The 23,466-nt window shown below is 36.5% G+C and overlaps 1 protein-coding gene across 2 annotated transcripts in view; it reads right to left on the bottom strand.

Moving 5' to 3' along the window:
• TASP1 (taspase 1) overlaps window positions 1–23,466 on the bottom strand; it is a 79,002-nt gene that overhangs the window by 36,312 nt on the left and 19,224 nt on the right. The window contains exons 7-10 of one of the 2 annotated variants that reach the window (XM_058021338.1): window positions 21,130–21,209; window positions 10,677–10,783; window positions 3,760–3,879; window positions 2,694–2,772 (exon numbers count right to left, since the gene is read on the bottom strand). In XM_058021338.1, the coding sequence (XP_057877321.1) occupies window positions 2,694–2,772; window positions 3,760–3,879; window positions 10,677–10,783; window positions 21,130–21,209 (386 nt within the window). The remainder of the gene's footprint in view (window positions 1–2,693; window positions 2,773–3,759; window positions 3,880–10,676; window positions 10,784–21,129; window positions 21,210–23,466) is intronic. The other variant, XM_058021339.1, reaches the window with a different exon arrangement.

Below are 23,466 nucleotides of genomic sequence, written 5' to 3'. Positions count from 1 at the left end.
AGAGTTTAACTTTTTATTCAAATTTTATTTTAATTCCAAATGTGATTTGATGAGTCAGCTATTCTCTGAAGTCATGTAACAATAAACATTAAACATTAGACAGTGGTTGCTGTGGGCATTGAGTAATTTTATTCTTTTTTTTCTTCTCCCCACAAAACGGAAAAAATTCCCTGTAAAAACTATTAGATTTGTGCCAAATTCATGACTCAAAGAAAAATTAAAATAAATAGACACGTGAAATTAAAACAGCAAAATGCTATATTGGGAAAACCACAAAAATTTAAACTGATTGTAGGTTTCTCTTATGTACATCTTTTAAATACCTTTATGTACAGGTGTAAATGTCTGAATGTAAAATGAAACATAAAATGAATGTGCATGTACACAATTTATATATAACATGAAAGTTGTATTTGTTGCTGACTTAAAAAAAACATGTTAAGACAAAACCTGCTTGGAAACCTCCAAGAAGGGGGTAAAATCACTATCACAAATGCAGTCTAGTCTGGGTTTAGTAACATCTAGATTTAGGGGGAGTGGTTATATTCTGTTAAGAATATAATTTTGGAGCTTTCTAAACCAAGGCATCTTCTACAATTCAGACAGTACATTTATTTTCTAAATATTTAACAATTATGTATCTTAATGCATTATTCTCTTCCTTGGCCATGGCAGTTTCACCTGAATATTTGCAGATGTTCATGCCCCCATTCCCATGTCTTGTTGAGATCCAGCCAAGCTGCAAGTTTCATTCTTTCAACTTTTCCTACAACTTAATTTTCCATCCCTTTACTCCTTAATTAAATTCATGGTTCACATCGTTGGATGTTCATATTTTAAACAAGAGTCAGGCATCAATACATTTTAGAACTGCACTAAACATAAAGTACATTATAAAATAAAACATTATGAGCTTCTGAAATGGAAAAAAGAATGGTATTGATTACAGAGGAGTTCTCACTTCCTGTAAACATTTCTATCTCACTCTCTCTCACAGACATACACATACTTAAAAGGAAAACCAGAAACAAGAGTTTAATTAAACACCACTAGTCTGAATTTCAAATCCATGAATGAACAGATGGCCACACTTCACAATCCAGCAGCAGGCCACTCCAATTAACTGGGACTGGGATCAGGGTAATGTCATGGAAGCCAGAAGTTTTGAACCAAAAAAAATCCATATATGTGTATTTGTGACAGTTGTAAACAGTATAACATTGAACTATTTAGGATTATACAAAAGTTGTACCAGCAAAAAAAGAGGAAGCTAATATTTCAGACCAGCATTAAATCTAATCATCTCCTGTGAGGGCACCAGGATGCTTGTCAGTGCTCACATGGACTTCAAATCCAGCTGACTTTGTAAAGAACAGCATTAAAAAAGTAAATAAAGCTGTCCACTTCAGCTCTTCCACAAACAATCTCAATATTGGACTTGTGCTCACTTATTAATTAAAACATGGTCCCCAAATGCTTAAATATATTTGGTTACTCAGTAAGCATCTATTAAACTAAAATCAGTGTGCTGTCCCTTGAGTAAAAATGTCTTCTGACACTGCTGGGTTCAGTAAAACCATCCCCTGAGTAAGCACCAAAAAGGACATCTGCTTTTACTGACATCAAACTTAAGGCTGAGCATCTACACCAGTTTTCAACAGTGCAAGGCAGACATGAATACAGAGGAAATAAAAGCAATACAGGATATTCCTGATGCCTCTATCAAATTTTAAATCTGTCAGCTTGCTCCCCCCACTGTTTCTGTAGCAGGACTCCAGCTCTGCACTGCCCATGGGATACAGCTGGCATTACCCAAATCTGAACTCTGTAGATTTTCTTCACCTGCCCCTGCACTGGATGCTGATAACTCTGACCCCTGAGCAGTGGCAATACCACAAATTTTGCAAGCTGACATAAGCACTTATGAACAAGTGTTACAAGTAGTTTTTCTGATTGAGGCGGTTGACAAAACAAGTGGAAGGAACAAAAAAGTAAAAGCAACTCCTACATGATTTCGCCTTAACACTTTAGTGTTGTGCAAGGCATCAAATAGACACAATATTTTTGTGTATCAAGGACCCTGAGCTTTCCAAAGACAACAGAAGTTCTCCTAATTCTTACATCACTTTGACAACTGCTGAATAAATATTTCCTGATACACTTATTCCAATATTTTGGTTTTGCCTTTTCCCTTCCCTTTCAGAAGGAAAAGAGAGATGAAGAAAAAATTCACTTAAATACTCATCTGAAATAGTAATTAAATATTTTTGAGGAAAAAATGCTGCATGTAGCATTTCTGTATCAAAGGACCCTCTGATTATCTCAGTCCTTTACACAAGGCTTCCATTCCCAGAGGTATTCTGCATTTAATACAATATTGGGCTAATAAGCACTTCTTCACAGGAGAACAGGTTCCCTAATACTTAAGAAATCCAGCACATCCTTTCAGTGCAACACAAAACAGGATAAAAATTCCCATGGTTGCTAATTAAATAAAAAGGGCAATATAAGCAACCAACAAGAGATTTAAATACAATACTGACAGTAATAAATTATTCAAATTAAATGAAACAAATAAATAAATGATACAAATTTAGCATATAGTCTGGAAATTATGTTGGCATTTTGAATTTACAAACTAGTTACAGAGGAAGATAGTAACTTCATTAAATATTTATAAAAGTAGTAAATACCTGAAGTACTCACAGCAGTGGAATAAGGGTTATGAGCTCCTGTGTTTTCAGCCCAGCAGCCACAACCATAAAGAGCTGCCTAAGGAAAGAAGCACATTGTGCATAAAATTAAAGTGTGTGAGATTTTTCCTTTATTCCCTTTCCTTAAAAAAAATACAAAAATAACCTTAAACCAACAACAATAACAAAAAAAGAAACCCAAGAAAAATGCAAGTATAAGTACAAAAGATTAATAAGAATATCATAACCATATTGTCATTCCACTCCATTTTGCTACATCCTTTTACTATTCTTGAGATCTGTTTGTCATAGGTACAAAATTCTAGCCTAGCTTAACAGAAAATGAGGGTAAAGATATAACCCTACTCATATAAAGTCTCTTTCACTCTGCTATTCAAAAAACAAACAAACAAAAAATCTTAACTACTAAATCTTAAAAAATCTTAACTAAAATTTCAAAAGAGAACTGCTTTTTGGACAGTGGAAAATGTCAACAAAAATACAGCTGTACAGCAATGGAGTACAAAATTTCTGCTCTACCTCAAAATCCCCTAACAACAATAAGGTGAAACAACATCATCATCATCATTATTATTATTAACAATAAATACAACTACACATAATTTATAATCATAATTATATATAACACATCATAAATACCTGATATGTTCTTTTATTACTTTTGTTATTTTCTCCAATTCACAAGATAATTTAAAAATTAATTGGGACAGCTTCCCTAAACACTGAGAGAAATCTTTTTTCAAGACTCTAAGCATTTAAGAGACCATTTAAGGATATATTTACACCCAAGAAATTACCTTAGTGATATCTCTGTCAAATTGTAACTAACTACAGAACATCTTCCCGATCACAGTTTTATTACACTGATGAAGGACACTAAAACTACTTGCAAATCAATGCAGTGAAAATGCCTTCAGCATTTAACAGGAAGGAAGAGAGAACAGAAATTTGCTGTCACAGCTCTTGCTTTACACTACAGCTGTTTGTGACACTGAACAATCATTCCCAATCAAAAAAAAAAAATTTAAAAATGTACAATGATCACCTGACCAACTCTTCCAGGGTGCTTCAGTGCTAAACCTCCACTGGAGACAGCAGCAGCCACATTTCCTTCTTGGTCAACAACAACTGCACCAACTGTATCCAAGGTTCCTGAGTCATTCTCCTGCAGGGCACATAAACAGAAAAAAAAAAAATCTAGCAAAAATAGTATATTAAAGTCAGATCATACTCCTTAGGAGTGTGCAAGTGAGAGCCTAGCAACCAAATGGATTTGTTATCATGCACCTGTACCCACTGCCAAAAATCTTCCCAAAATGCTGCTTTGCCTCAGACAGGACCTTAATAAAATTTCTCCAGTAGCAAGAAGGTAATACACATCTCAGAACTGATCCAATGCTTAGATCACCTGCTTTTACTCACAGAAGTGCCAGAAGTCATTTTTTCTTAGTGGTTGCCACTTGTCCACTAAGAAATGATTCAGCAACTGATGCCACATCAAAAGGCCTCTCCTAAAAGGCCTGAAAAAGCATTTTCAGAGGCTCTGATCTTTGAAGATGTGTGATTTAAAAAAAAATGCAATTAAAAAAAAAAAAAAAAAAAAAAAGAAAACAACAACAACCAACCTCCCTCCCCCAAAAAACCTCCAAACCATCACCAGAAAAAACCAAGCAGCTGTTTACCCTGTAAAGAGAAAATACTGATATTCTGAGCAAGACAATAAATGGAAGAAGCCTCAAGAAAAAAATCTCCCCTAGGCCAGATTCCTTCTGCCAGACTTGTTCTCAGCTCAGGAATCTTTGGTGAATAAAGCAATTTTACCCTTTGTTCCTGTAACTAGAAAAGTTACTTCCATGACTCCTGAGGTAGATTTACTCCCCCAGGAGCAGGGGTTTTCCTTTATATCCTTCCCCCCCTCCTTAATGCACCACACTAAGTCCCTCTTACAGAAGGAACAGTTTTCCCCTCTCTGCAGAACCCAGGGCAAGGCACTCACACCTCATGCTCCACCACACACAGAGCATGCAGTGTACAGAAATTAAACCAAATAAACAGAATTGATCCATCATCCATCATGTACTCCAAAGATGCACATTGGTGCTGCACAAGCCTCAAACCTCTTACACAGACTTACCCAGGGAAATAATGCCAAAGATTATTAAGTTTTTCATATAAATATGAATTTTCTGGACTAGAATTCAGAAGGAGGAGTTAAGAAAAAAAACCCACCAGTCAACTTCAAATTATCAAGTTCCCATCATCAATTAAAATTCCCTTGGGCATACTATGTCACTTCTCAAGCATGGTTTCTAGTACTGCAATGCTGATGATACCCTGGCCACACTTAATTTAAGAGAAAACACTTGGGTTAATTCTGTGTCAGTCTCAAAACGAGAATATGCAGTACAGTCAGTCTCAAAAGAAAAAATATGTTCTACAGTACTTTTCAAGCAACTGGAACTCATAGGCAGAAGTTTCATCCTTGGATTTCACCCAGAGAAACAAGAAGTTTCTTCTATGCACCTACACCTGGATCTTCCCTGGCAAGTTCTGCACTCAGATGCTGGCACTGACCACACTCAATATTAAAACAAATTACGTCCCAACAACAAAACACAGTAACTGCTTAAAGACTGACAGGGGTGAGAAGCTAGAGATCCACAGTTTCAACTGGCAGTGGGAAGAAGGGTAAGCTGAAAAACAGAGGAAGGAAGGATCAGGAAGGGTAGGAAAAGTAGAAACAAAATGATTATGGGAGCAAAGAGGATAAGAAAAGAGCCAGCTCCCTTCCAAGTTCTAAAGATGAAAGAAAATTAAGGAACCCTTTTTTAACATCTCATGTGCAAGTGTATTTTCCAGCTCCCAGGACTCCCAGACACAGCCTGAGCTAAAACCAACCCAGCTCAAACAATACTACTCAGGGAATTGAAAAGACCTTAACCAGCAGAGCAGGCTGCTCATGGGAAGTGCAGATTCCCATCCTTGGAGGTCTCCACGACCAGACCACATAAAACTCTTCCCAACATGAATTCTCTTATGATTTCTCTGTACAGTACTATGATACAGGTGCTGCTATCTACATCCCTGCCCTCTTAAAGAATTTGATAATATACATATAATTCATTATATATATAATATTACATTATATAATATATGTATATTAATAATATGCATATAATTGATTATACATATAAATTATATATATCAATTCTATAGACAATTAATATAATTGATAATATACACATAATTTATTGTTATATATCATAATATACATATAATTGATTATATATTATAACATATATTTATCTATTATATATGTTTATACATTTTATATATACATAATATATTTATCTATTATATATGTTTATATATGTTATAATATATACCAAATATATATTTGATGTATATTTGGTATATATTCTATAAAACATATATATCCATTAAAAATTTCCTCTTTCGTCAAATAAAACTATACCCACAACAAAATCTTAATTAATAGACAGCTACAGATATAAAAACCTAGCTTATCAAAGTTTGTTTAAATGAGGCAATTTTGTGGCTGGACATCTTTTCTAAGGGAAGCATTGCTAAGGGAAAGTTGAGTTGGCCCACATACCCTTCTGAAGGAAATCTGTATCTCTGAAGCAAATGAATTCTGTATTTTTCTTCTCAGTAATATAGGTTTGGGGTGGGGGGAAACAGGACTGGTTTGTGATTTTAAAAAAGTCACTGATATATAGGTGATGCTGTATTTTCCTTATTCAGCAAACTGAAAATCAGCCATGTTCTATTCCCCATCCAATGGGAAAAAAAACATTGTCAGCATCTTCATGAACTGTATTGGCAACCCTGATTTCTGGAGTAAAATTAAGAGTTCATCACAATTTAGCAAAGGAACTTTCTGTACATGTCCCTGTGGAAAAGCATTGTGTGCCTGAGGAGTCACTGCAAGGCTGCACCTGCTGAGAAGCCTTTCAGTGTCACGCATTTCATCTCTCCACATCACATCAATGTTGAAAAGCAGAGAATCCTGTCAAGCTAGAGTCAGGACAATAAAACATATTCAGAAAATATTAGAAAGAATGATTTAGAAAGTATGATAAATACTACAATTCACAAAGTCTAAAATAAGACCAAACTTTATACAGGTCCAATAGGGACTAAACAAGATCCAGCCTGCTTGTCCTTACCTTTCTATTGACTGATTTACTTAGCCACCTAAATTTTAAAATTTTGCAGGTTCCAAAGGAAACTTGGTGATATCTGTTACCAAATTCTGTATCTGAGTTCAGTTACTAAATTATACTTGTCCACTGCAAAAGCGGTTTGGGATTTCAACAATGCAGTATTCCAACCTAAATATAATCTATTATGTAGTTAATATTTTGCATGGAAAAAACTGAAAGTCAGTGTTAGAAGTCAAACCTCACATTACTTAATTTGCACCTTGCCAACAGGAAAGGAAATTAATGTATTAAACCATGGTCCAAATACTCAGAATTTGCTAAGAACATGCACACAAAACTGAAAGATGCTCATCTGCACAAATGCAGAGTCCTAAGCAAGCATTTTTAAAATACCCTCCATCCCTCCTGCACATTAAGAAATTTTAAATATTCATCACTACAAGCCCCTAAGGAAGCAATTAGCAGATTAGGAGAGCTCTACCCAGTGCCCACTGAAAGATTCTGCACACAAGGCCTTTTCCCTCTCCACCTGAGATAGTTTTGAAATGCCATGGAAAGTAATTACCACTAAATCTCATCTCTGAGTAAAACTGACAAAACACAAAATTAACCACATTGAAGCAACTAACATTTATATGCTATTACCCAACTATCTAATTATGCAAAGCCTGATGAACAATCCCAGCTCTCCCAGTTTAACAGTTATTTGGTGTGTAAAAAAAGAGCATTTTGTTTGATTCTCATGTGCAAGATAAGGAAATTAATCTATACTGTATTTCCACAGATAAACCCAAAACTAAACAAAAAAACTAAACTAGAATGGGTGAAAATTATTTAGGTTCCTTTTGCCATATTAAATGGATTTTGAAGCATACCTTTGAAAACTGTAAGGTTTTATTATCAATGATCATTTGCATACAAATGTGAGACGGAACATTTATTTCTTTTTTTTTAAGGAAATTCCCAAACTGCAAGACTAAGTAAGACAGACACTAGGATTGCCATAGTTGACTGCTACACTTAAAATTACCTGCACATAGTCAAAAATATTTTCTAAATCTGTTCAGTCTTAATACAGTAACAGAAGCACATGGAACTGTTGATTCCATGCATATTGCATAATTCCAACTGGTGTACACATATGTCAGTACCTATGTTGAACTAGATAAAAACCAAGCCAGTTTTATTAAAACTCAACCTAAATAATGTCATTTATAGAGTTAAATAACTAAGCTATAAAATAATAACTTACAAACACCAATTTGTTCCAAAAAAAATCACGTGTATTAGGGGTTCTTAGTGTCACTTACTCAATCCAAGAAGAGGACAACTTTTTACAGATAAGCTGAGATCACTTGTAAAAGTGATCTAATTTTTAAACATGTATTTTTATTTTTAAACCTGTATTTTTCTTTTCAATAGCAAAAGACAAATAAAATTAGGGTTTCTAGCCAAACTCTGCTAAGCTATTTTCAACAACAATTTTCTCTGGTAAAAGACAGACTAACAGTAAGCTGACAAATATTTACTTCTAATATTTACTGGTGCTTGAGGGAAGAACTTGAGAATGGCATCTGGCTGAAAGAACACATCACAGACACCCCCCATGAGAATGTTTAGTTAATTTTTGTTTGTGTGTGAGTTATTTCTTAGCTAAGTAAATCAGTAAGACTCTGCAACTTGAAAAAGACAAAAGTTTTACACCTTCGAAATTTGGTGAAGTTATATAAATGGATCTTCCTGTATGCAAATGCATAACCCTCTGCAAATGCTACAATGGGTGAACAAAGAAAAACACAGAAAAAAGTCCATTTATCAGGAAATAAAACTCCTTTAGTAAGTTACACTGCCAAGTTTTTCCATACAAACTTGGACAAATTTAAACAGCCTCATTCTTTTTAAGGTTGGTATCATCACATTTTTATTGAAAACTAATTTTTAAACCTGTATTTTTCTTTTTAGCTGGTGATATTTATCAGTAGCTCAAACTTCCAAGTAATTTCAGTCTGTTTTGGTCACAATACTATCTCTTCACACTGGCCTATTAGTTCTGATCCCATTCAACTGCACCCTGGTTAAAACATCTTTTCTACCTTGCTCTCCCCACAGCCTGCAGCACTGACAGAGGCACACAGGCTCAGCTGCAGCACAGAGTTGAAGTGGGTGACTCAAACCAGAAAATAAATCAGCTCTGAAATCCTGCTGAAATGAATGGTCTGCAGCTCCAGAGAAGCATAGCTGATAAAGTTACAGGGGTATTTATCAATTAAAATAACTTTGACAACATTAACTTCTAATTACTCAAGTATTTAAAGGGTTTTAAACCAGTTATTTTAAAACCATTTATGAGAGCACAGCTTTGACAGCGTGAGTTGTAGGGCAACAAATCACAAGGCTCATCCTTGCTAAATGACTTTTTTCTACTAGTTTGGGGAAGATATATTCTACTTTTCTTTTGGAATTTGATTTTTCATTTCTATTTCATTTGGAAAAACTGCTTAGAAAACCTTACTTCTGCCTGTAAGGCTGCAATTGCCCTACACTCCTTGGATAGCAGGAGAATCCCATATTGAGAGCATGGGTTGGTTTTCATCCCTGCTCCATGGACAGGATGTGCCCAGATAGCTGACAAAACCTGTTGTTACTGGATTACTCACCAGGGAGAAGAGCTCTATGTGATCACCTCCTTTACCTACCACCACTGGGAATCTCCCACAAGCTCTGCACAGGACTCTGGAGCCCTTGAAATTTCAAATTGCAGGTTGGTAAGCTCATGCATTGGCATATGTTTCAAGCATTGACTCGCCCCTTATTACATGAAGAGCAAAACTGCACAGGGACCCCTCCTTTCCCCAGGTACACTTTCACACTCCCAGGCTCTCAAGGAGGGAACTGAAATCCTGGCAACAGGAAAAGTTCCAGAATGAACAACTAACTTCCATGGCTCCCCCATCCTTAGTTTCGTCACAAATCTTAAATTCTTAAAAAATATTAAAATTAGCCCCTTGCTAAAGAAAACATCTTATCTAAGAACACAGATGCAAATTGCCTAATTTATCATTATTTGCCTTTGCAGACTACAGAGAATACACTTCTTCTAACAATTCTCTGGGATTTATACCTTATTTAGATCAATATATGTAACTATGCAGTGATCAGACAGCAATGCCCAATCCAAAGGCCCACAGGCCCCAAATAAAGCACAGGCATTGAATTTAATGACCCATACTTTGATACTCAACATCAAACACAAATACTGTGAATGACATTCTCACAGTTTACCAAAGCTCTACATTTAAACTAAGAATGAGGGGAACAGAGGGAATCCCTGGTAGTTTTGTAGCACAGGTAATATGGGCCGGGTCAATGCCAGATGCACATGTTTACCTACCTGATATTTCAAATTTCACCAATTCCAGTTCCATAATGCAGTGTGCTCAGGAGACATTAAAAAGTGGGAAACAGTGACAGAGATCCCAAGCTAAAGAAAATGTTTTGGTAAATAATTATCTGTTTGTATTTACATTTGTTGTATTTCCAGTTCAAAATGAGCAAAATATTTTTCTTAGCACAAGCAAGATATAAAGTGAGGGTTTGGTTTCCAAATAGCAAGGCAGAAAGTATTAACTGCACTAAGTTTTCATTATATCATCTAAACACTAGGATGGACAAGGAGAACAGGCTTCTGAGGCTACATCAGTCTTGTAAGACATGAAGTTTATTAGCAGTCAGCTGTAAGTTTAGGACAACACAAGAATTTGAAACAAGAGCTAACCTTTTCATTTGATTGTCTTCTTTTCTTTAGTTGAATGAGATCTGTTTCCACCTTTTCGGCCAACTCCAGCTTCCTCTTGTTCCTCTTAAAAGCTGCTAAACTAAACCCTATAAAAATAGTTCAAAAGCATGTAACTAAGTAAAATTTACTTATTTGAAGCAAATATTGATAAGTTGACATTTTGAAGGATACATCCCCCACTTCTTTACTGATGCAAAAATGCATCAATAAAAAGCCAAAAACTAAGTATTCAAGTTTCAGTACAAGTTGTTCACATCTTTTCCTAAAAGTTCTAGTATTGTTCAGCAAAAGTGATGAGTAAAATATCTGGTAGAAACACAGCATGAACACATGGAAGCTGGTCTAAATATCTTTGGCAATGAAGCAGCACTGCACAGAAGAGAACAGAGTAAGTGCCTTGTGTTAAAATTGTTTTTGACTGCTGACAAGTAAATAGATACCATGTGAGCTCATTCTGATAGCCATGAAATTAGGTTACTATTTTATTACCTTAATCACATATCTGTATGTTTACCCATATATTTCAAGCCACACACAAGTCTAGCAGTAGTTTATGCTCCATAATCCAACACAGTCTAAAGACCACCTAGGTCTCAAGAAGACAAACATCTACTTTCCTCATCTAAGCCCTACATTCAGAAAGGAAGTGCTCTCTAAAGTGGACTAAAAAATAAAACTGTTATGCTTAAGAGACCAAAATTACATGTTCCCATTTTAGAAGTTTCATTTCATGAACAAATTGCAGATATTGACATATTTAGTTTAAATTAGTTTTGACTCAATATCATCCCCAGGCTGTTTTAACATCCTCTGTAAAATGTAAAGAGGTGTGGAGAAAATGTCTTTTGTCACTTGTTTAACCACACAAAATCAAGCTATTGGGAGAACAGAGCAATTTGAATCTTACTTATACAAGTAAGTCACAAATTCAATGGAAACTAAAAAGCACAGGTTTTTCTATAAACTTCATTTTAAATGAAATTCTGAACCTAGTTACAACACTATTATTCAGAAGACTGGAACAGTTACATGAAGTCTAGTAATAAGCTCAATATTGCAGAGCCAATGGAACCCAGAGCTTTCATTTACAATTCTCACAAAGTACACAGACAGTGAGCATTTTACTTTGAAACTTCTCCACACAGGTGTCAAATTCACCTAGTGAACTCTCTTTTAATCATGTTTTAAAGTATATAAAACTGGACCTTAATGTACACACGGCTAGTTATAGTTAGTTCAAGTATATAACTCAGAAAGTAGTGAGAAAGCTGGCATTTCTCCCCAAAAACCTAATGAATACCAGTTCTTTAAAGATGTAAACTCATATTAATCAGCCATCACCAAGAAGGTAATTCATTCTACTATATAGGGCTGATTAATGCAGACAACACACTTCTATGTTTGAAATGAGGATGAAGAGGTAAAACCTGAATACTTGATAAGATGGAGCAGACAAAGAACCATTTTAGTCAAATACTAATTGGCAGTAGGAAGAAACAAACTAAAAATCTCTCACAGATCAAGAACTTTGAAAACAGAAGTGCCCCAAAAGAAATTAAGCCAGCAGATTGTTCTTAAGAGAAGTTTTAAACAGGAGAACTTGTAAGTTGACACAAGTTCACCAAGCACAGCAAATACCTATGGGCAGAGCCATTTGGGGTGAGTAAGAATGGTGCTGGCCTTGGTATTCCTCAAAAGCAGGATAAATGTGCCTAAACCTGTTACCTGCTGCTGTCACTGCCTCCTGCCAAGCTAGAAAAACATGGACCTACAGAGGCAAAAGGGTGCAGGAGCCCACACATGCAAACTTGAACAGGTTCCTTGTACCTCAGAGCCCAATGCCAGCAGCGTCCTGAAACCTCCTGCAGTATTTGCATCTTCAGCAGCTCAAACACAGGCACAAAAATCTCATCAAATGCACACAACACATGGACTAGCTCCAAGCTGCCCTGCCAGCTGCACAGAGTGCTGCTATACGGCCTCTCAGGATCTCCACCTTGGTAGCATATTTATCCTGCCATTTTTCCACAACACACAAAATTCTCCAAGCTTTAGAGATGTTTCATTCACTTAAGACTGCAATGTCTAGCTAAGCAACTAATTTTCAGAGGTTACCCTGTGCCTTAAGATAGTTTGTCTTTTCAAAACAGGAAAAAACCTAAAGATTTATTCTGAGTGATCTGAATGTTAACACTAACTTCTCATCTGCATTGTTAATTCAAAGTGGTATATCAGTAAGTTGAGAAATATGGGGTAGAAAAAACATCATTATGAACAAGGTACACATCTCTTGGGCCATGTCAGACAGACAGATGAAGACACCTTTCTAGCAGCACTTAATGATGTAGCTTGGAAGAGATATTAGGAGGTTGTGCAGTCCAACCTCCAAAAAACCCAAATCCAGTTTAAAAGGATTTGTCAGATTCTGAGTATTTTCAACAATGGAGATTTCACAACTCCTCTGGGCCTCTGCATCATTATTTGATCAATCTCAGGTTTAAATAAATAAGGTATTAATTCATACTCTTCAGTTTTGTTCAGTTTACCATGAAATCTCATACCTTGCATACCTGTGAGGGAAAGTCAGTCTAGTCAGACATCCAAAGAAGGGAAATTCTTGTGCTCAGGCTACATTGAACTTCTAAATAGTTATTAGGATTAATTTTTACATCAAAGGTGAAGGTTTTGTCTTAGCAAGGATTCATGAATAACAGCCTTTCATTATTTAAGGAAAATAATTACTAGCAGTAATTATCAATTCCTCTTAGCAGGACAAGCCAGCTAATACCTCCAAAGTGACCAAATAGCCATGAAATAAAGGACCAGGTTACAACTCAAAACCTGGCAATTTTTTCCTCTGATAGTTTTATGTCCAACTTCAGTTTAAAAGAAGTCTTGACTCTTATTTAAATCTTAAATTTAGGGGGTTTTTTCTCCCCAGAATAAGGGAATAAAGAATAAGCAAGTGACAGGCTGCCTGCCCTCAGTTTATTCCTGCCTTTGTGATGTTCTATCTATGTAAAACCACTACAAATGCCCTTAAAATGAACAGTACTCTCACTGCTTCATCTTGGTCTGCTAGGGACAAAAGAAACTGAGGAACACAAGCGAGCTCCAAACTACACACATGAAAGATGAAACCAGAGTTTCCTGAAAACACTCTCAAAGTTTGGTCCTTGACAAAGAACACACTAAAACATCAAATTAAAACATTCCATGAACTAAAATACAATCCAGGATTCAAGCATGCTTGGTTAACAACACACACAACATGGAAAAACAACCCACAGAAAATTTTTTTTGCAAATAAGTGCTACAGACAGAAAGAAAACACCTACACACAATTTGAGTTCATAATTCACATTAAATCTAAAACAAAACCTCAACTTTGTGGTGCAAGGACACTACAAAATTTCATTTGTCCTTAATGACAGTATAAAAACCACTCTCACCTTCTCCAACCAGACAGTGCATTCCAAGCTTGAGAAAAGGAAAGGGTCACAACACAGTGATGAAGACAGGAATGTTTTCCTAAAACAAATGCAATATAGCTACATCAGCCTGATGTTGCCTGGGTCAAGGAGGAAGAGAAGAGCAAGAGAAGCAAAGCTTACTGACTGGGGAGAAAGCTAGGAAGAGGGGTAAGGGAGCTGAATTAGCTTGAAGAAGTTTTGGTGGTGGTTGTTGGTACTGTTGTTGAAATCTATGGAAAGGTATTTAGTAAAATGTCCTTTGATTTCGCTCAAGAACTTAAAAGTTTAGATGTAATTCAAAAATGTACTTTCAGATAAAATCCCTGGCAATTAATACCCTACCCAGTAACAGCATGGGCACTCCACATCATGCCTAGAAGAATTGAGTCTTGGGAGTACAACCAGCCCATCTCTTCTGCTCCCTCATTTATGCACCTACTGGCATAAATAGAACTGCCTCTGAGCTGCTAGGACAGGAAGGAAAAAAAAATTTAAAGCCCCACAGCTTACAAAATTACTGTTCTTGTTTAAAAGTCATTTTATCAGGTCTCATCCAGACTAAAGACTCAATGAGTGACAACTGTAGCACATCAGTACCAAAGTATTATAAATAAATCCAACCTCATTTACAGCATTTACCACACATCTCTGCTCTTCTGGAACAAATAATCTTCAAGGACCTGGAGACACCATCCTAATCATCCACATTCTCCCTTCAGCACCCAAGGTACCAACATGAGTAGTCCACATGGACTCTGCAATTTGGTGCAACTGTGCCAGACAGGGGAAGCTCTGGTGGAATATTTGGTCACAGCAGAGCTGAGACAAGTGTGGGGGTTGGCCTGGGACAAGGTTCAGTGGGGCTTAGCCTGGGACAAGGTTCAGTGGCTGAGCACAGAACAGCAGAAGAAGCTCCTGCTCAACACCACAGGCCTGCAGGAGAGGTTGGCATTAGTGGATGTGGTATCAGAACATGCACTTGATAATATTTAGCTGTAAGTGCAGCAGAAAAGTCTGACAGGTTCATTTGTTCAAAGCTAAGACTGCTGTGGATGTTCAAAAGGTTCTGATGTTCCTGGATACCCCACTGAGAAAAGGCCACAGGATCTCCATTACATAATTAATTAGCCCAAGATTCATCTCCCAAACTATTACTGCTAGACAACAAATACACCTTTTTTACATGCTTTTTTCATCATTATCAGCACCTAACAAGGAGATGAGAAAGTAATTTTCAGCAAGCAGGTCAGTGGAAGAGATTATTAGTCTCTGGCTAATGATGAAGAGATTCATCTGTGCCACTTGTTTGCCATAAGATTTCCACATTCTTTACCCACATCCTGTACTCTGATCATTCCCTTAACTCCTTTAACTATTATACTATGTACAGGTAAAAATTTCCTGTTTTTCAAAAATATTGGCAGTTCTATTAGGTAACGATACAATGACTAAGTAAATGAAACACAACTGTATTTCCCATTCTACACAGCTCTTCAGAAGTTAGTCACCTTTCATAGCCCATTAGAAATGGTTCAGAGAACACAGGCATATGAAAAGCAGAGTTGTCCTACACATGGAGTCCTTGAAACTACTGAATTGTACATACAGACTTAAATATAACACTAAGGGCACCTTTTCATTTGTTTAATATTGGTACAATTGATACACCTCTATCTAGATGTTAATCCTAGCCCTTATGTACCCTAAACAGGCCCTCAGATGACAGGCTGTTTATCAGAATACAATTAATTTCTTGCCCAAAGTTAATGCAAAACATTTTCACTACAAAGTCCGTGTTTCCTTAAAATCCCCATGCTTTTATAAGCCACATATATTCCCTTATTTATTTTCAGCAAGGTTGAAAATTTGGAAAATGGCTATGTGAATAACTACATTTTCAAACAGAGGAAGGAAATACATATTTTTAGCACCACTAAATGACAAATCAAGTTCAGGACAATATTCAAACCTTCCTGGTTACAGTGGTGGAACAGCAAGTTGGGAACACAAACTCCAAATACCAACCCGCAATGACACACATTACAAATTATTCTGCAACTAAATATTACACAACCTGGAAGTGTTCAGCAATCCTTGCTTAAAATCAAACTATAAACTGAAAATACTACAAAAACCCCAAGAATATTTTCAAATCTTTGAAGGAGAGATAGAGCTCTGACCAATCATATAGCACCCCCTGGCAGACAGTGCTTAGAGTCAGCTGGCAGAAACTTTCTGCAATTTATCTTTCTATTCCCTATTAAAAGAGAATGCAACTATTGAAGAAGAGAATTAAAAAGGACTATATTAACAAATGAGTTAACCCACAGAAATTCAAATGATCTTGTGAAGAATTCTGTTGAGCAGTTGCTAAAATAAATGACAAATTCAAACAGGAAGATGAAAATTTCTTTTTAACAAAGCTATTTTAAATGACAGATTAACACCACTTAGGCTTGTGTTGGGACTAAAAGACTACTAGAGATAGCTTCCATGTTGCCATACTCTGACAGAAACAGAAAAATGAATGGGGGGGGAAAAGGCATTTAAAAGCATATTTAAAAATAACCTATCTCTCAGAGCACTACTCTATAGATCTGCTCTTTACAACACAAACTCAGGGTAAACTGCTGCTGGACACAGCATTTCTTACTGCCTCCTGCAAGAATTCTTGTTTTTCATCAAGCAGCTTGGAAGACTTTCATTCAAAGTGTCTTCTGGGCACTTTGGCTCAATCTTTTTCCTGGGTAACTTACAGCCATTCTCCTGGCTGCACTCAGCTGTTCAGATTTCAGAACAAAAAGTGACCCTACTGTCTCCAAATCCAGGGAAGATTTACATCATGTATTCAGATTACCAAGCTTCCTAACCAAAGGTCCAGAACACTTGAGTTTATCTCCAAATCTTTCACCCTCCCCTTAAAAACAAAGGAAACATGGTCTGAGCCACTGACCTGAGCCACTGCCTGAAATTCATAGCACAGTTCCAGCAATACACCAAGTGACAATAATAATGAAGTAATGAGAGAACTGGGAGTGAGATTTGGGGTTTTGGAGGAGAGGCAGGCAATACTGGTGGTCAGGGAGACACAGTGTCACTAGAACAGTCTGCCTTACACTCATCCAGAAAAGACTCTCCCTCATTAAAGAATCCAAGCAGCCATAGGATAAAACAGGAAATTCCATGCATGCATACAGTTTGAAAAAAATAAAGTACAAGTAAAGAAATGGTTGTTACAAGTAGAATTTCAAACCAACCCATAGTAGCCCTGAGTCTATTGAACAAGATGTGATTTTACTGATAACATGAAGTTATTCAAGGTAACTTGAGAATTTGACTGAAGAAGGATTCTGAGTAGGATTCTGACAATGAAGTAGCAGTTTTTATTCAGCAAGTCTCAAAATAATGACAATGAGGTAACTCATAGTTGTAAAGGTTTTTGCAGGTGCTGGAAACTAATGAGGGTTCAAAAGGAAACAAACATTTCATGTCAGAAAAGGTCACTGTTTACTTTCCATGTATGCAGGAGTCACTAAAATATCCAGAATTTAGAGTCTGGAATAATGTAAGGGACAGGGGAAGGAAAGCAAATACTTGCTCTGTTCTTACATTCTTCCTTAAGCATCTTCTTTATGGCTAGTCTTGAACTGCAGTTCACAAGTAATGTGGATCCACTGCTGCTATTTTTGTTCTTTTATAAGAAGAAAATTATATTTTTGTTCTTATATTATTCCCTGAGGTGCTTACAGTCACTTCCACATGGTCAGAGTTACAAGTTTGCTGCATGAGGAGGTGCCTTCCATCTCTTTCCCTTGGAAGACTTAACATTGCAAGCAAATGCAAGATGCTGTCTTATCTTACACCATGTTATCTTTGTCAAAGATAATTTACATCTATTATAGGCTGAGTTGATAACTTCAAATAGAAGTGGTTTGGTTATTCCTAGTGCAGGCACAGATATTGGCAGTTGAGGATGGACCTCAAACTTACGTTGCATATTTAAAGTGTACTTTGGATATTTTAAGAGACTCCAATGTACAGTAATTCAGCACTTCTAAACTGTAATCACACCTTAACTCTTGGATTACACTGTCAAAGCAGTCTCTCTAGCACAGGGCAACAAAGCACTGGGATAAGCCTGCATGGGCTCTGTACTGGCAGCCTCTAGTTTGGGCAGGGATTAACAAATCCAGATTCCTTGCAGACTGTGGGCAATACAGACAGATCACATTTCAGGCGTTTGGTTTTTTTGAAAAGCACCTACTTTGTACACTGCAAAGTCACCAGGTTTCTACAAATGGTAGAAATCCCATTTCCTCACACACTCGACAAACCAAAGAAGACAAAGCATGTGAGCCTTGAAAAAACCTTGATGTAATTCAGCAAGTAACATGGTTTAGAACATTCTTCCAGTTTGGTGCTTAGATACTTTGATAGTTCTGAGAGAACTCTGGAGTATGACCACAAAGCAGTTTGTGACTCTTTCTTTGATACTGATCCCAGGGAAGCTCCATCCTTGCAAACCAATCCCCCAGCCTTACTGACACCAGCTAGAACATTCTCATCTCATCTCAGGTCCAAGAAAAAGGAGACAGAATAAGACAACTTCAAAAATATATTTTCCATGTGCAGCACAGAGAAGCCAAAACATGCACACAGTTCTCCCTGCCAATATTTACTGCAAGTACACATCTAAATTTGGATTAGAGGCTTTTGGAGGAGATTTGGTTTTTTGAAAATAAGTTACTAAAGATATTTTCCTGATGTTTGGCAATTAGTGCAGTTCTTTCTTTTACAGAGCTATTCAGAAGATATGTGATGTTTACTTAATTTACCCCCAGTTCTCCATGCAAACTTGACAAAGCAATGGTAGCAACCACTATCAAAAAAGTCTCTCTTTTTTTGAAGATTGGCACATTATTTAACAAAACAGGTGACTTCAGATGAGATCTCTTTGTGGTTGCTTGGAAACAACATCTATTTGATTGTTTCTTAAGCATATCTAACTTTCCTTTCCATGGTAACATTGGATAAATTTATTTTGGCTTCTTAAATGTTACCTGTGAGTTGCCAATTTCTTTTCACTTGTAACAATCCCATTTTCCAATCCCACTGACCAGAGGTCAATGAAGTACAAGATTTACTTAGCTAAAGACTGGGACAGCAATCAGTGTAACATTTTCTGGAACTGATTCTTCAGGTTCTTGTTTACTCTTGCATTGTTTTTTACAAAGGGAAAAAAATCCCAGATGTACTAGCATTAATAACTACACTGCAAAATTCAGTTGTCAGTTCTGGTTGTTTCAACTGCTTTACTGCAAATTGTTTTACTAAATAGAAGTATGCTGAATATACTGCAGAGACAAAACGCAAGTAGTGGTCTATTGGAGCAGGATTGTGAAAATCCATTGGCTGGGATTATTTTTCTGATGTTTTTCCAATATAAATTCATAGTATGGATTAGCCAACCAAACTAGCAGTGGCCATCCTTATTTTTAAACTGTAATGTGCATATTTGTTCTGACTTGGGTACATTGTAGCTAGCAGATGTATCATCTGGCAATTAATGTCACAATCAAAACACACTGGTACTAGAAACACTTGAAATCTGTGCATGCAAACAGAATTAATCAAGGCACCTTCTTTGTGAACTATCTCCTGCATGTAAGTAGCAACTGCTTCCCTAAAAAGAAAAAAAAAAAAAAAAAAAAAGGCAACCTTCCTCCCCCCCAAAAAAACTTTAAAGCATTTAGTGATTTTACTCTTTCTAGAGCCACAGAAATAAAGGTGTTCTGCTCAACTCAGCACTAGAGTAGTTCTGCAAATGCTGTTTTGGAAAGCAGCTAGAGCAAAAGTTGCAGTCATGTGGAGCTAGAGATCAAAACTTTCTGTTCAAAATTAAATGTGTCATGAATACATGCGAAAATCAGTGCAATCAAATAAAACACTGCCACTGTTTCTGGGGTTACACTTCAGCACTGAGCATCAACAATTCTGAGCTGCAGTTGCTACATATTTATCTACATTTAAAATTAGATCCAATAAAAGGCCCAATAAATAATGGGAGCCCTGGGTTTCAACCTCTGATCTAGGGATGGGTCAGGTATTTGAAGGAGCAGTATTGTTTACTATAAAATAAACATTCCTAATCTTCTGTGTTCTCCTTCTTTGGACACTAATTTCTGATTTTTTTCCTGCATAACCTCAACAGGCAGCAAAGGGCATGTTCTCACCAAAAACAAACTACAGACTGGTAGTTTTGGCACTTTGCAAAAGGGAAGAGGGCTGAAGAAGAGAAGGAAGAGAACCACATCCTCCTTTCCATGGGTAAGTGCATTCATTTTTAGCCTAGTTCATAGATGATGTATCAATATAACAATCACTTTTTTTAAGACAAGAAGCTTTTCTAAAAAAATAGGGTTAATATACAGTATAGTTCAAGTCTGTTTTCCAGATTGGGTTATTCTATCAGATTAGGTGAAGTCCCAGGTTAAAATAAAACACAAATTACTTTGACAGCTTTTTTAGACAAGAGAAGTTCTGAACAAAGACCCAGAGATGGGTGTAACTGCACAATCTCAGAGACAAACTGGCACCTGCTGAATTTTGATACACAGCTAGTTGGTGCTGTTAGGACCCAAGATGGATCACAACTGGAGACTTGCAGGACTGAGCTTTTAAAGAGCCTACATTTTAGTTAAAAAGAAGTCCATCATTGGATTTAGTCCTAGAATCACTTAAATGAGATGTTGCTAAAATGCAGCTAAAGTAATAGTTGACAATTTTTTCTATTTAGATACTTATCAGAAAATTAGTAAACTTAAACAACCCTTATAGACCATAACACCACAAGCTAGCTGAACGTTAAGAACAATGAAATGATGCAAACCTCAAAAGATGAGGCACCATTTAAAGTTACTCTGTCCTGTTCTTCCTACTGACACCACCAGTTTACTCACTTGTAGCCATGATACCTGGAGGACATGCTGGTATCCCGTGATCAACTGCCCATCTGTAAGCTCCTTCACCAACTAAAAAGCTAGGAGACACAGAAGAGGGAGTTTAAACAAAACCATATAACAAATCCCCCTTTGCTTGCAATTATTTTTTTCTACCTGGTTTGGTCAATTTTAAATCATAAGCTGTCTATATTTCACAGGACTGTCTGCTATTAATTACATTTGGCAAGCTTATGTAGTTTCATTAAACGATTATGCAGCTCTGACATTAAATTTATTACTGGACAAAACCAAGTGCTAATAAATTTGAAATTCAATACAAAATCAGCTTTCAACTGCAGCTAAAACAGGACAGAGCTGTCTCAAATCTTGCTGTCTGTAACAACTTAGCAAGATCCTGAAGACCAAAAGCATGGGATGAGAAAGGTGAGAAGGGTATTTCCAGTAAAGCCAGTCAGCGCCAAAGGAATACCAAGCAGTATTTTGTGAAGCAAAACAAGCTAAAAACTAACTTTATTTAGAAGGATTAAGGTCTATTTCATGGAGTTTTATCAATCATTTGCAAATGAGATTAGCCCACTAAATTTTAAATAGACTTGTAAAAAGACTCCAGCCATCTGAGAAGTTGTTTTCTAGTCAGTACTGAACACTTTACACCATAGTGAGACAGTACACACTGCTGTGACAACAAACAAGAACAAAAAATATACACACACATGGAACTTCTGGGGATAGAAGAAAAATCAAACCTCATGTTGTTTCCCCTTAGAGAAATTAATCTTATTGCCAAAAAAGTGTATGTAGTAACTAGAAATGAGACACTTTCATAAAGCTGCTGTGCAAGACAATAAAGGACAACTACTTCCAATCTTATTTCCAAATTGGACAATGAAGTTAAGAATAACATAACTGCCTAATGGAGACCAAAAGCAAAGACTAAGAATTCTCAGCAAATTGAAATGTCAGAGTTAAGAAGATGAGTCTAAAGAAGCTATTCCAGTTACAAACTGGTCCCTGGGGCTATGCAGTTCTCAGTTTCTGAGAACACTACTGATATAGCAAACTTGTTGGCATTAATGCTGCTGAAAGTTTTCTTAAGAGTGCTATATCCAACATCAAGCTTTCATTATATAGTATTTTGTGGTGCTATTTTCTATCTTCTATATGATTTAACCAATCCAAGAGGTATGCCCAGTCTTTCTTTACTGAAGTCTCAAAAAAGGTTGATTTAAACGAGAATTTGAATTGTTAAATGCGTATTTCTTACCATTGTTAGTGCAGCTTCAGGTAAGAATTGTTAACATTGCAAGATACTGCAGGATAAGTTATTGGGGACTTTGGTAGAACTCAAGCATCTACTGTTACATAAGTTAGTGCTCAAGAAACAACCTGGCACTGACACACAACATAAAAAAAACTTTCAATATTACCATAAAAAGGTATGCAAACTGCAGTCAAACCTAATTTAGTAGTATTCTTCATTTTCTAAAAGAATGTGGGTTTGGTGTTTATTTTTCAGAAGTAAATAAGTACTTTTCAATAAAATAATTTACACAGAGAGAAAGGTTAAATGGGAGAACAAACTCAACACTGGGAGTTGATTTATGGTAACTCAAGCATAGGTCAGTCAGAAATACTGTGTTTTACAAGCAGCTTCACAGCTGCCTTTTTAAAAACTTAGTACCAGAGAATGTCACTAATATTTCATGAAGAGTGAAAAAAAGCACTCAAGAGTGTCTCCTAACTCATGTGATGCGACTTTTAGTTTGTTCACATTTCCTTAATCCTTAGATTCCTTTCCCTCCCAGAACACATACAGTTTTAATTCCAAAGAGTCTTTAAATCAGAGCAGAAAACTAATTGAGGCTCCATATCATCCACCTTTTTTAAGCTGTTCAGTTTGGATCTTTAAAGGACACCATAACCACAGAAAAGTTGAAATAAACTGTTTACAAGACAAACAGCATCAGGATCTCAATGCTTTGTTGTCTGCACATAAAAACAAAACTACCACCAAGCTTGATTTATTGGGGGAGAGGGAAGAGGGAATAAAGCCAGTGCACTATAGAAAGCAGTCAAAACCACCCCAAGTTTCAAAAGCCTTCAGGCTAATTCAAAATACAACCTTCCAAAGGGAGGGGAAAAACAAATACAAAAACAAAGGATGAATGAGTTTATTCTCTGCTATTCTGAAAGCTGGGTCTGCATAAACAGGACATAAAGATCTTTCATGCAAATATATCAGACAAAGTACTCTGTAGTTCTTACAGGCTCAGAACAGAAAACACCCTCCCAGCAAGGAGGTGCTGCTCAACGTGCTTCCCAGTTCCAGGCACA

The sequence above is a fragment of the Melospiza georgiana genome, chromosome 3 (assembly GCF_028018845.1).
Source record: "Melospiza georgiana isolate bMelGeo1 chromosome 3, bMelGeo1.pri, whole genome shotgun sequence".
Classification (NCBI taxonomy): domain Eukaryota; kingdom Metazoa; phylum Chordata; class Aves; order Passeriformes; family Passerellidae; genus Melospiza; species Melospiza georgiana.
The sequence above is the reverse complement of the archived record's forward strand: the minus strand, read 5'-3'. Positions and strand labels throughout refer to the sequence as shown.